General features: G+C 54.3%; 1 protein-coding gene across 1 annotated transcript in view; it reads left to right on the plus strand.

The window, feature by feature from the left end:
• Positions 1-3,648: 3,648 nt before the first annotated feature.
• The window catches only part of NEURL1B (neuralized E3 ubiquitin protein ligase 1B), a 44,308-nt gene continuing 35,017 nt past the window's right edge, over positions 3,649-12,939 (plus strand). The window contains exon 1 of the mRNA XM_061129480.1: positions 3,649-3,797. Coding sequence (XP_060985463.1) covers positions 3,767-3,797 — 31 coding nt within the window. The 5' untranslated portion in view covers positions 3,649-3,766. The remainder of the gene's footprint in view (positions 3,798-12,939) is intronic.

The raw sequence follows: 12,939 nt of genomic DNA on the forward strand, positions 1-12,939 counted from the left end.
AACTCGGCAGTTCCTTCCTTGCACTGCGCTTCAGTTTCCTCTCCTGTCAGATAGGAATTGCGTTAATGCTAGGCTGTGAGGAGGAGCACTCAAAGGGTCCAGCCTGATACCCACTGCGTGGTTGGCACTTAGTAACCAGGAGCTGAAAAAAACTTTGCTTTTGTGGGTGAAGACCACTGGGTTTGGAAATCGAGGGTGTGATGATCAGGGTTTGCTGAAAAGTAGAGGTTTCCTGCAACAATTTGAAAACCAAGCTTTGTCGTTTGAGTGTTCTTGAGCTGCAAGGAGGAGCCTGTGCAAAGGCCCTTGGGTTCCCTGAAAGAAGGGGTCTTTTACCCAGGCGTCTACAGAGGACAAAACTCCCACCAACTCGGTGTGCCTGACTGCCTGCTATGCCTGGGGCAGGATCTGCTAGGGCATGCCCAGAGGGAGCAATGCCAGGGAGCACAGCCAAGGCCCTCCCTCTGCCCACTGCCATGGGAGGCTGTGCCAAAACTGCACAGTCAGGGGAAGCAGCCCCACCCAGGGGCCCCTGCAGCCCAAGCGTGGGTCCTGGTGCCAAGGGAGGCTAGGATTGTCTCTTGGATTCTGGATGTGGCTAAGCGGGAGGGGGCTGTGTGAAAGTCAGAGCCAGGAGAGGTCATGACTAGAGGCTGCTGTCTTAGCCCAGGGATGCTCCGCACCCTCTGCTCCTGTTTACACACCTCCTGGCTGACTGGGATCGCCCTCTCCCCGAAAGCCACCTGACCCACCTTTGTGGAGCAGTTTTGTCTTCCTTCTCAAGTGTGGTGCCTGTAACCAAAGCAACTTCTCCCAGAAAGGTCTAATCATGCGCTGGAACAACAGACTCCTCCTCTTTTCTACAGACTATACCTCTACTGATGCCTCCCTATTTTGTTTCTCCCTGCACACATCACTGTTATCACACCCAAGTCCAGGGCTACTAGCAACCAAAACTCATTTCTTCACAACTCTTTTCTACGCTTCCTTCTTCCATCCCTTCCTCCCGCCCTTCTTCCATCTTTCTCTCCTTTCCTCTCCCACGTCACAGCAATGCCTCTGTGCAGTCAGTTTGTTCAAATGTGTATGTGACTCTTACTGCGGGCACTGGGGATTCAAAGTGAATATGTCTCGGGTCCTGCCCACAGGACGCTTCTCATCTGCCACTAGAGAGGATGGAAGGGTAACAGGTACAATCACTTGCCCTGAAGATGTAAGTAACAGAAAAGACGAAGTGCAGAGGGACCTCAGAGGAGGTGAGCAACTACCATATACGTGTGACTGCTTGGTAACCCAAGTAAAGGTTAAGGGCAATGTCTATTCTCCCAATAAAAGATGCACAGTAAAGGTGAATGATATAAACTTTAAGGGGTGGAGATGAGATAGAGAGAAGTCTATTTATAATATTTATTTCTTTTTTGAGAGATTGGTATTGTTGTTTAGTCACTCAGTCATGTCTGACTCTTTTGCAACCCCATGGACTGTAGCTCACCAGGCTCCTCTGTCCGTGGGATTCTCCAGGCAAGAATACTGGAATGGGTTGCCATTTCCTCTTCCAGGGGATCTTCCTGACCCAGGGATCAAACCCATGTCTCCTGTCTGGCAGGCGAATTCTTTGCCACTGAGCCACCAGGGAAGACCTTATTGAGAGATAAATATTTTAAATTTCTTTATATAAAATATTAATTTGGAAAGAATGCTTTTGTTCAGTCTAAATTTCAAGAAACTACTTGGTTCAAATTCTTTGCACATGGCTTTGACATCAGTGTCACTCATCTGGTGGGATGGCAGGGGGAAGACTTTTTGGTTTTCCAGAGCACACCTTAACCACAGGGACCAAGATGTTAAACACAGCTCTGTTGGATCCACATGTCAGGTGACCACGGGCCACTGTTCCCTCCGCAGGTACCATCTGCAGAGCATTTGGACAGTTGGGGTTTCATTTGCAGGCGTGCATTTTTTATTTGCACAGCACTGCCACTTATTTGAGCGCTCTGAAAGTGACCTTTAAAAGGCCTGTTGGCAACACCCTCCCTTTGTGACCTTCCCTTTGGGACACTTGCAGTCACAAAATACTGTTTGCATTGCACTGTTTTATATGAGTAAACTTTTCTAGACTCCTTTTATAATAATACTGACCTCTATATACATCCCAAACTCACATGGACTGGGGGTATATGAAACTAATGTACCCTTCCTAAGGGTACATTAAACAGGACCTCAAGTCAAAAAAAAAAAAAAATAGCTGACTGAGAGAGCAGCCATAATATGAGAAATCGGCGACTCAAACACAAGGCCCCCTTATGTTCAAGCATATGTGACAAATCAGGGGTGCTGGGGAACAGTCTTCCCAGAGGTGGAGACTTTAACCTGACCTTGAAGAACAAGAACCCTTCGGGATGGACCAGGCACTCCAGGCAAAAGGCACCACAGTTGAACTTGGTGCGGGGAGGTGTCTCTCCCAGATACCCACCTTTCATTCACACAGCTCCAGCCAGCTTTACTCGGAAGTTTGAGGCACCTGTTCTCCACTCTCTGAGGCTCAATCTGCCTGTCTGAGAAGTGGGGGTAATAACATATTTCATAAAGTCACAAGGGAAACAAGAGCATGGAAAATAGTGTCGGGAAAAAAAACTGGGTTGAAATTAGGTTTTCTTTGGCAAGTCATTGCACCTCCTAAGCCTCCGTGTTTTGATCTGAAAAATGGAGCCCTGTCCTGTGAGGACAGGGGTTAGCAGGCTTCATGCCCTACTGAGTGTGATCTGGGTTCCCCTACTGGAGAGGTGGGGTGAATGAATGAAAGAGGAATGCCTGTTACTCTTTCTGCCAGAGACGCTGTCCCCAACTCTTCCCATGCTGATTCTTTGCTGTTCCTCAGATGGAGTTGGCCTGCTCCCAGGTTCTCCCTAAGCCCCACAGAGTCACCCCATCAGTCTTGTTTTATTTCCGTCCTGGCTTTGATCGTTGTATTATCTGATCCTAATTGCTTGTTATTGCTGTCTTCACTACTAGCATGCATTGTCTGTATCTACAGTGCCCAGCGCAGCGCATGGCACCTAGGATGTGCTCAATAAATATTTTAATTAATGATTTATAGGTTCCCTCCTCCCAATCTTTGGACACTGCCTAGGTTTCTCCCTCTTGTAGGTGCAAGATCTCACCCCCACCTGTCACCCTGGTTGGACTATTTAAGCTCTTTACACTGTCCAAGGTGACCTTGTGCTCCGTGTTTTCGTTCCGGACCCTTCGCACGCCCGCACCCCCTCACAGAAGCTCTGCGGGCGAGAGGCTGGCCCCCTGTGGCCCAGAGCCTGGCACGCATTAGGCCTTCTCAAAATGTTGGCGTTAATGACTGAAAGGCCAGCAGGCTGACGAGCCTGACACCCTCAAGGGCACCCAACCGCCCAGCGCGCCTTCCTGACCCGGGCGCGGGAGCGGCGAGAGCGGGATGCTCGGCGGTTCCCCTCCCGCCTCCCGGAGCAAACTTTCAAAAGATGCGGCAGCCGCGGCCCCGCCCCTCCCGGCGTGGTTGGAGGCTGCGGGAGGCGGGGGCGGAGCCGGCGGGCCCGGGCCGGTGGCTCCGCCTCCTCCTGCTGCTGCCGCTTCCCTCTCGGCACCCGCCCCAGCTGCAGCCCGCCGGCTCGCCGGTGCAGCCGCGATGCCCCGGAGCCAGACCCCGGCCCGGGTCCCCGGCCCAGCACGTAATTAGCCTCCCTGCGTCCCGAGGGCGCCGGCGCCACCGCCAACGCCGCGCCCCGACGCAGCGATGGGCAACACGGTGCACAGGACCCTTCCAGGTACGCTGGGAAGCCCTGCCCGGGAGGCAGGCGCTGGGGTTCTCCTCTCCTCGGGGGACCCTCTGGGTGACTTCCGGAGAGCCACCCCACCCCCACTTCCCTTAGCGCTCTCGGCGGGCGCCGTGGGCTAGAGTCTCCAGTGCCTCCCGACTCCCGGCTCGGCGCGCGCGGAGCGGCTGGGCTTTGCGCTCCGGGAGGGCGGGTACAGCGTCCTGGTTACCTTGGGGACCCCCGTGCTCCTTCTCCCGGCTTTGGCTAGATGCGCGAAGGGGCCGTTGGGGCGATGCTGCGCGCCCCGCGTTGCCTTTGTTCCAGCCGGGGGGCGCTGATGAAGGAGCCCGGGGCGCTCCGGGGCGTGAATGGAGCCAGGCTTCTCAGAGCTTCCGACGGCCAGAAGCCGCCGGTTGTGCCGAGACTGCAGCGGCTGAGAGTGGGGGCGGGGGGTGCTCGCAGGGGTACCTCAGTTAGCAGCCGCTCAACGCCCCCGCGGCACATGCTGCTTGGTTTGGCCACGTTCCCACGCGCACCCCGGCTGCGCCCCCCTCTGGTGTCCGCTCAGCTGGGGGCTCTCTAGACCCCTCGCAGCCGCCGCTGCTGAGCGCATCGCCCCCTAATTAATACAACCCCAGAATTTTCAGGGCCAGAGTAGGGGGATTCAGAGCTGGGAAAAGGTGGGCGTGGGCTGGCGAAGGCTTTGCTAGAAAATACCTGGTAACTGTAGGGATAGATCAGCGCTGCTCAGAGGCTTGGAGGCTCAGTGCCCAGTACGCAAAGAAGCTTCGCGGTAAAGGTGTGTATCCCAGTTTTATATTGAAGAGATTGAGGCTCTGTGGAGGGGAAATGACACACCCAAGGTCATGTTGCTAGTGTGGGGGGCGGGGGACGCGTTGAGATTGGGATCTGTGTCTGTCTGCCTACCCTCCTCCCCGCCCCCAAATCTTTAGAATAAGTCTTTATTCTGCCTTAAGGCTGGGCATTTGTAGCATCCTGGGAAGAAGGTGAGGGTCACACATGTGAGGTTTTAGGAGGAAAGGAAGGTATCACCCGATTTCTGCTCTAGAGCTATATTAATACATATATATATATATATATATATATATATATATATATATATATATATAATTGTTTTTTCCTCTGGGAGGGACTGAAATGCATGGTGCTGACTCCTGCATTCCTAAAGCTGGCTTATAGAAGAGGAGCCTCTCCTTCTGCTTATAAGTCCCTGCCTGGGTAGCTTTCAGGCCAATGCACACAGAATTCACTGATTCTCAGGGAGGTGAAGTTGCCAGCAGAGGGTCACCAGCTAGTCAGTGACAGAGGTGGGATTGGAATCCAGGTCTTCTTACCTGAGTGTGGCCACGCCCCCTATGGCCAGGGCTATGGCGCTAATGGGGATGGAGAGAACCCACCCACCCAGTTTGGAGGTGTCCAGGGATGTTGGCAAGTAGAACAGCAGATGTCCTCCCAGCAACAAAGATAGGAGCCCCCTTTGTGGGATTTCTTAATTAAGAAACATTTATGCTCTTCTGGTAAAAAAGCCATTCTGCCACCTGTGGGTCGGCTTTGGGGTAGATGAAGGGACAGTAGCCTGCTGGGCAGGCTAAATATAGCTGGATATTTATGAAGTCTCCATCCCACTCAGCCCTCTCTCTGTGGACTGGGCCACCCCGGGGCTGGGAACCTGGGGTTAAGGTTGGTTACTTGCAGCAGTAGCTAAGCGTGAAAAATTCAGACTCCACTGGGACTGAAGCCTGCACTGGGTTTAAAACTGGAATTCCTGCACCACATCAGGCTGCAGGTGCCAAGAACACGAAGAATCATTTATTGTTTTCTGACCTGCCCGTAATTAGTTTCTCACACACTCTGTGCCGTTTTTTACACCTCTGTGCTCAGTACCTGATACGCTCCACACCCAGAATATCCTTTCATTGTCTAGTCTATCTTTCAAAACCCAGCTCACCTCCTCCAGGAAGCCTTCCCTGACCACCCTCGCCCAATCCCATCCTTTACTCTGCCACCTCAATACCTTCTTGTCTCTGCATGTTCATTGGACCACTTTGCTTTGTCATCACCCACCTCGATGACTCTCCTTGGGGCTACCTGAGGACAGAGCCCATGTCTTGATCATCTTATATCCCTGGTTGCCCAGGGCAGAGCCGGGCTCGGTGGGGCCCCAAAGCTGGTGGTGGAGCTCACATGTTGCCTGCATCTTAGCCAGAAAGAGCCCTTGGCTCAGCATTGCCCTGTAGAAATCCTTGTGCTTTCATTCTCAGGAAAAGGACACATGCGTGGGGTTCCTTCTATGGGACTTGAAATAGAGAGCTGGCATTTGCCGAGCACCTGGATTCCATGCCAGGCTTCCTGCATATGTGGCTTTATTTACATGCCAAGCACGCTTCTCCTTAAAGCTCCTGCACTTGCCGATCCCTCTGCCTGGAACATTCTTCCCCCAGACCTCCACATGGTGTCTGCTCCAGGAAGCTCTTGTCGTTGCCCCTGTCCCCAGCACTCCCCACTCCCTCCCCCTGCTGTGGGTTTCTCCTTAGCGTGGATCACCACGTGCTGCATGGTCTGTGTAGTTAGCTGTTTATTGTCTGTCTCCCCCAGGAGGATTTTGCCCATTTTGTTCACTGCCATATATTCCGCATCTGCAGCAGTGGGTAGGACATAATGGATGTTCAGTAAATATTTGTTGAATGAATGAATGAACTGAGTTCTCACAACAACCCTGTAAAGTGGGCATTATCATCTCCATCTTACAGATAAGGAAACCAAGGCTCAGAGAGGTAAAATGACTCATTCCCCTTCACATGGCTTATCCAATTGGCAGAATCAGGATTGAAATCCAGGTTTATTTAGCTCCAAAGTCCTGCAGTCTTCCCATGACATGCAGTAGCCTCCAACCGATGGTTCAGATACCATTTATTGAGTACACCTGCTGTGCTATTCCGTATGATAAGGAATGCCCCCCCAAAAGGAATGTCTTTTGTCACCGACTGAGGGGCAGCACCGTGGTGGCCCCTTGCAATGCCCTATAAACAAGCATTAAGGGTCGGCGTGGGAACTCGTGTTTGCTCTTCTCTTACTGTGTGCAGTACCCATTCCCTTTCTGGTTTCATTTCAGCCCTGCAAAATAAGTTGTCATTCTCTTCCATTTCACAGATGAGGAGACTGAGGCCCAAAGAGGTTGCGACACCTGCCCCAACTCACACAGTCAGGCAGTGGCAAAGCTGGGCTTAGCAGACCCAGGGCTCTCTTTTAATACCACCACATGGCTTTTTTTCCCCCCCTGCACTCCTTTAGCCTTAATCTGGGTTTTGCAAAGGAAAAAAATGAAACGTGTATGCAGGGCGGGGGAGGGGAGAGCAGAATTCCACAGGGAGGGAGGGAGGGGAGGCACCCGCCACCTTCTCCGCCAGCACCTTCCCGTCCCTTCCCTCCATGCGCCCCTGGGGCTCACTCTGGAATTCGCTGGTAGTTCTGGTTGGAGAAGAGGCTGAATTCAAGCTGCTGGTTGGGTTTAATCATTAAGCCGGTCCATGCTTGACCGAGTCCACAGCCCTCTCTAGTGTCACGTCAGTGAGCGGTGTCCTGAAGCTCCCGGGTACGGGAAGTGTGCTGAACCTGCTCTGTGCCCTGAGTCAGGGGCTTTACCCACATCACCTGTTTCAGATCCTCCTAACACCCTTTAGAGGGTCTATATTTATCCCCATCTTACAGGGAGGTGGATGGAGGCTTGGAGACATAAAGGATAAAGGCACGCCAGTGTTAAGGGGGAGATCCAGTCTTCCTAACCCGGATGTCAATCTGCAGATGCTGCATCCAGACCAGAAGCACCTGCTGCTCCAGGGCTGCTCTGGGGCCCTCCCTGCCCAGCCTCTTTCTCTATTTGACCTGGATCCAGAGCCATGTGGGTGTTAGGCCTACTGGGCCGACGTGGGTCAGGTCTTCTGCCCTCTGGCAGAGGGGGCCAGTGCTCCGAGGACCCAGCAGCCGCTCTTCTCCCTAGACCTGGACTGTGTCAGCTCCGGGAGGGCAGCAGCCTTTGTCGTTCTCCTTACAGCCATCACGGTGGCTGCACGCATGACCCAACCAGTGCCGCCCCTCTCTCTGCACCTCTCCCCCCAGCCACCCAGTCACAGCATGAAGTCCGGTCGGGCCTGCCTGCCTCGTCTGGCCCCGTCTGCCTCCCTCCCACAGGTCTTGAATCACTTTTATAGCCCCCCATCTGAGGCCTGACCCTGAGCCTCTCGAAGTGACAGTGCTTCCTCCGACAGCCCTGCACCCTGCCCCGCTGTCAGCACGCCACAGGGACCCTGACCAGTCGAGGCTCCTTGGTGCCGGCCCACGGGGACGCGGGGGCCGGGGCGGGGTAGGGTGGAGAGCAGTCTTGCCCATCCCTGGAAGTGAGAAAGAGAGACGGGTCTGTCCAGTGCATAGGAGATGTGCAGAAGTTGCCGGGGAGAATCTGGAGCCATCAGGATCTAAGGCCTCCCTCTGTACCCTCTTTCTGATCCCACTTCTCCTTTCCTCTCTGTCTCCCCTGGCAGGAAAGGAGGGAGCCCTGGGGTGATGGGGGCAGGGAAGGCTTCCTGGAGGAGGCGGCATCTGAAGGAAAGTCCCACTGAACATCTGCCTCCCGCCACTCAAATGTCTTCTTTTTCTGTCTGCCTTCAGGGTCCTCTGTGGCTCGGTTGCCCTAAAGCCACCCTGATCTCTGCTTAAGTGCCGTGCACCCAGGCTGGGGTGACCCTGGGGTGTGCTCTGCTCTGCACTTGCCTGAGTGTGCATCTTCGTTCATTTATCTGACATCTGCTGGGCACATCTTGTGTACTAGCCCTGGGGTTCAGTCATGAATGAATGGACAGCCACTGGCACGCCCCTCCCCCCGCCCCGAGAACCGGCCACTGGTGGAAGAAGGATGGAATGCTCTAGTATTCCACAGCAGTCACGTGGTTGGTTATGTCACTGCAGAGCACGAGGTACTGTTACCCTGTGCCTCAGAGAGGGAGGGGCTGGCACCTAAACAAGGCCTGGCCACCAGATCAAGTGGCCTATCTACCGTGGATCGTGTGAGACCAGCTTTTAAAAAAACCTTTAATGACACGAAAGTGACAGGTTAGTCGCTCAGTCGTGCCCCACTCTTTGCGACCCCAGCGACCTTAGCCCACCAGGCTCCTCTGTCCGTGGGATCCTCCAGGCAAGAATACTGGAGTGGGCTGCCATTCCCTTCTCCAGGGGATCTTCCTAACCCAGGGATCAAACCCAGGGTCTCCTGCATTTGACAGCAGATTACCGCTGAGCCACCAGGGAAGCCCTTTAATGACATAGACTAGGATAAAAAGTGAAATATCGAGTGTGTTCAGGTAGGAAGTATTCTTTTCTCAGAAACTTTTGCTTCCGGTGTGTGTGTCTGTGTTGCGTGTTACAGTGTCAAATGCATTTCTGTCTGGGGGTGGCAGCGGTTAAGGGCTGTGATGAGCTTGCTCCGTGGCCGACAGCAGCGGGAGGTCTGGTGTCCCGGTCTAGACACATCTCGTCGTCAGACTGCCTGGGTCCATCTCAGCGTGACCATTTCCTAGGGCAGTGATGGTGGGCAAGGACTCCCCTCTGTGCCTCGGTTTCCTCAGGTGAAGTGGGGGTGCACAGCACCCTCACGGTGGGCGGGGGTGAGCATTAAACAGCATAGAGCAGGCAGAGGCTTTAGCACGATGCCCAGGGCGGCCGCTGTCGCGGTTACTGTTGCCCCCATGGAAAGGCGAGCCCTCAGGCCTGCTCCTGGGGCCCCTAGAGGGGGTGACTGACAAGTGCCCTTCACTTCCTGCCTTGAAAAACCTGCCCCAGGTGACCACAAGCCTCAAGCCAAAGGGCTGGACTGGGAGGCCTCCCTTTCATAGCACGGACAGCAGCTCCCCACGGTTCCTTGAGCCCTGTCCAAGACATCTCATTTCTGATGAGAAGAATCTGCATGGCAGGTTGCATTTTGCAGTTTGCATTGGCCCCCCAGAGCACCAGGTCTAGTGGGAGAGACTAACAAGAACAGGGCAGTTATGATAAGTTGGGGAGAGGAGCCCAGGGGCTGGGAAGAGAAGCAGGGAAGGCTTCCTGGAGGAGGTGCTGTCCAGCTGAGACCAGAAAGCAGAGAAGTTAGCCACAAGGGAATGGGAAAGGCTGTTCAAGGCAGAGGATTAGATGTGCAAAGGCCCAAGGGGAGGGAGAACTGGGCATGTAGACGGGGAGATGCAGAGTTCTGGGGGTCCCAGTGCAAGTGGGGGTGACAATATGAAGTCAGAGTGGTGGGTGGAGATCAGGTCAGAGGAAGAGGGGTTTCTGGCCTGCAGTCAGGAGACTCAGCTTCTCAGATGCCACACTGCCCACTGGGATGAAGCGCTGTGTCTGCTGGGCTGGGCCACAAAGGCTGCTCAGGACAGGCTGTTTAATCTTCTCCGTGGACAAAAAGAGTCAGCTCTCTCCTCTTTTGGACCAGAGGGCTCTCTGTACTTGGTGGTGCTCTATCAGGGCTGAAAATAGAAGCCCAGAGGCCAGGTATGTGACAGGAGCTTAAAGCAAGAGGAAGGAAGAGGAAGGGGGCCAACATGCCGTCCGTTGTGAGCACCCGCCTGGGGGGTGAAGCCAAATGGTCAGCACCGTAGCACGCCTGCCCCGTGCCAGGCCCTTGCTCTGTTCCATCCCTTTAAACCGTCAGGACGCGTCTTCCAGAAGTTGCCTCCCACGTCACAGATGAGGACACTGAGCTCAGAAGGATCCTGAGAACTGCCGTGGCCTAGGTGGCAAGGAAGAAGCAGAGCAGAATTTGATCCCAAGCCTGCCTGACCCCAAAGCCCCTTCCCCACCACTGTGGGACACTGCCCCCGGGGGCCCTTGTCCTCACCCTGAGCTCCTGAACCCCCCTCCCCACAGGCTGTCCTTCCCGCAGGCACGCCTTCTTACTTTCTCTGTCCTGGGGAGGTGAAGCACCTCTGTCCCCAGCAGCCAGAGTGAAACTGCCTATAGAAAAGCTCCATCCCCCAGCCCCACCCGCCTCACCCAGGGCCTGGAGACTCTAACTCTTAAGGTGGAGCTGGGCTCTGGGAGTCTTGCTCTGGAGGAGAAGGGGTGAACTGGAGCTCTGCACCCCTTCCCGGTCCCGTCTGCCTGATAGAAGCTGGCCTGTGCTCGGTCACCCCCAGCCCCGCTGACAGGCGTCACTGCTGCCCACACGCTCCCACTGATGGGGCTCGCAGCCGCATCCCACTCGAGCCACAGGCAGCCCCTACCAGCCCCTCAGCAAGGGCGTGGGGCCCGAGCGAGAGCACTTCGTCAGCCTGCACCCAGGTTTTCCTGCAGGCCAGGAGAATCCTGTCCCCATGCTGCGCTGTCATTATTAGCAGAGCTGGTGACAGCATGGGCTGGTGCCTCCATCCCTGGGTCTGAGCCTTATTATCCAGACAGATGCCTTGGCCTCTCTTTGCCTCGATTCCCTTTTCTGCAGAAAGGAGATAATGATGTTACGTCTCAGGCCTGCAAAGTGTCTGACAGAGAGTGAGTGCTCAGGGGGGCACCTGTTATGCTTGTGTAGTCACTAGGCAAGCAAGCCCCTGCTCCCCGCTGAGCCCGACGCTCCCAAGGGAGACAGACACAAAAGAATAATAATAACCACTAGCTTGTATCACTCAGTCGGTCTGTGCCAGACACTGTTCTCAGCAGGCGCCTGCATTTAGCCCTCAGGACAAGCCCTGTGAGACAGCTACTATTTTTACTCCCATATAACTGTTGAGAGAACAGAGAGGGAAAGTGACTTGCCTAAGGGCTCACAGCTCAAGCAGTCCAACGTGATTCCGACTAAAAGGAAGGGATGTTGATGTTGGATGGATGACTGCCACGTCGGGACAGGGGGTCAGGTGGGGGGCATTTCACATGTGCCCTGGAAACCTTCATAGTGTTAAAACTGTGAGCGTTTATATTTGTCTGGCAGTTTTCTTTTTAGTTGCTCATCAGTTTCTGTAGTTGTTTGTCTCACATCCTACATGTCTCAGATCCACGAGGCAGGGGAGTAGACTTGATAGGGAAGGGCCCTGTGGACCAAACATAGACATGACCAGACCTGTGTGGACATCAGTGAGATTTCAGCTCGGTCAAAGGAAGTACTTCCTAACTGTGGAGGCTATCTGGAAGTCGAGTGAGGGCAGGGGAGGCAGTGTCCTTTGCTAGAGTGGCACTGGTGTTTAGTCCGACTGGGACTTGACATGGACGTGGCAGATACAACTGGAGCATCACATGGGTCTGGGATAAACTGTCTGCAAAGGCGCCTTTTGACCCTGGGGTCTCCAGTGCTCATCTGCTGAACGCATGGAGGGCCCTTCACAACCTCTCGCTTATATAATCCCCCTGCCAGTTCTGCACATTGGGAGGTTTTAGGCCCATTTTATAGATCAGGAAGCTGAGGCAACCTGCCCCCTTCTGGGTCTGTACCTTCCCCCACGACCTGCCAGCCTCAGCACTTTCCCACACTTAGCAGCAGGTACTTCTGAGTAGTGGCCATTCTTGGATGTGAGTCCCTTCCCCTTCATTCTCCTTTTTACTGGGACTCAGGGCAGCCTCTCGTCTCATGCTGGACAGAGGGGAGAAAATTCTTTAATGAGTAAGCTGTTCAGGGGTGTGGGTGGGGTGGGAGAGTCGGGTCAGCACAGGCAGTTGGCAGAATGCCCACAGCTATTAAAACATGTGTTCTGTTTACATCCTCAACACTACACATTGTTTACATCATAATTATGTCCCACAGACACAGGTTTTCTTTCCTTTTCTCCAAGGACAATGGATTTATGAGCTGGGTAGGCACCCGCGTGCCCTGGGTCTCCAAGCAGGGTTTGCTTGGTAACTTTCCACCCCACAGGGGCAGGTCCTTACCCTCAGAAGACATTCCCTTCCCCCTTAAGACTCTGGGTACTTCAAGGGCACGACACGGGACAGCAGAATTTCCCGTCTCTGGGGATGGTGCGGTCCCTCATCCCTGCAGGCAGGTCTCTCAAGGACTCTGTTCCCAGGACTAGAGAATGCTCGGAATCACCATGTCCCACCTCCCATCTGGCAGATCAGAACACTGAGGCCCAGAGCCTTACAAAGGGTCACAGAGATTGCAGAT

The sequence above is a fragment of the Dama dama genome, chromosome 25 (genome assembly GCF_033118175.1).
Source record: "Dama dama isolate Ldn47 chromosome 25, ASM3311817v1, whole genome shotgun sequence".
Lineage (NCBI taxonomy): Eukaryota > Metazoa > Chordata > Mammalia > Artiodactyla > Cervidae > Dama > Dama dama.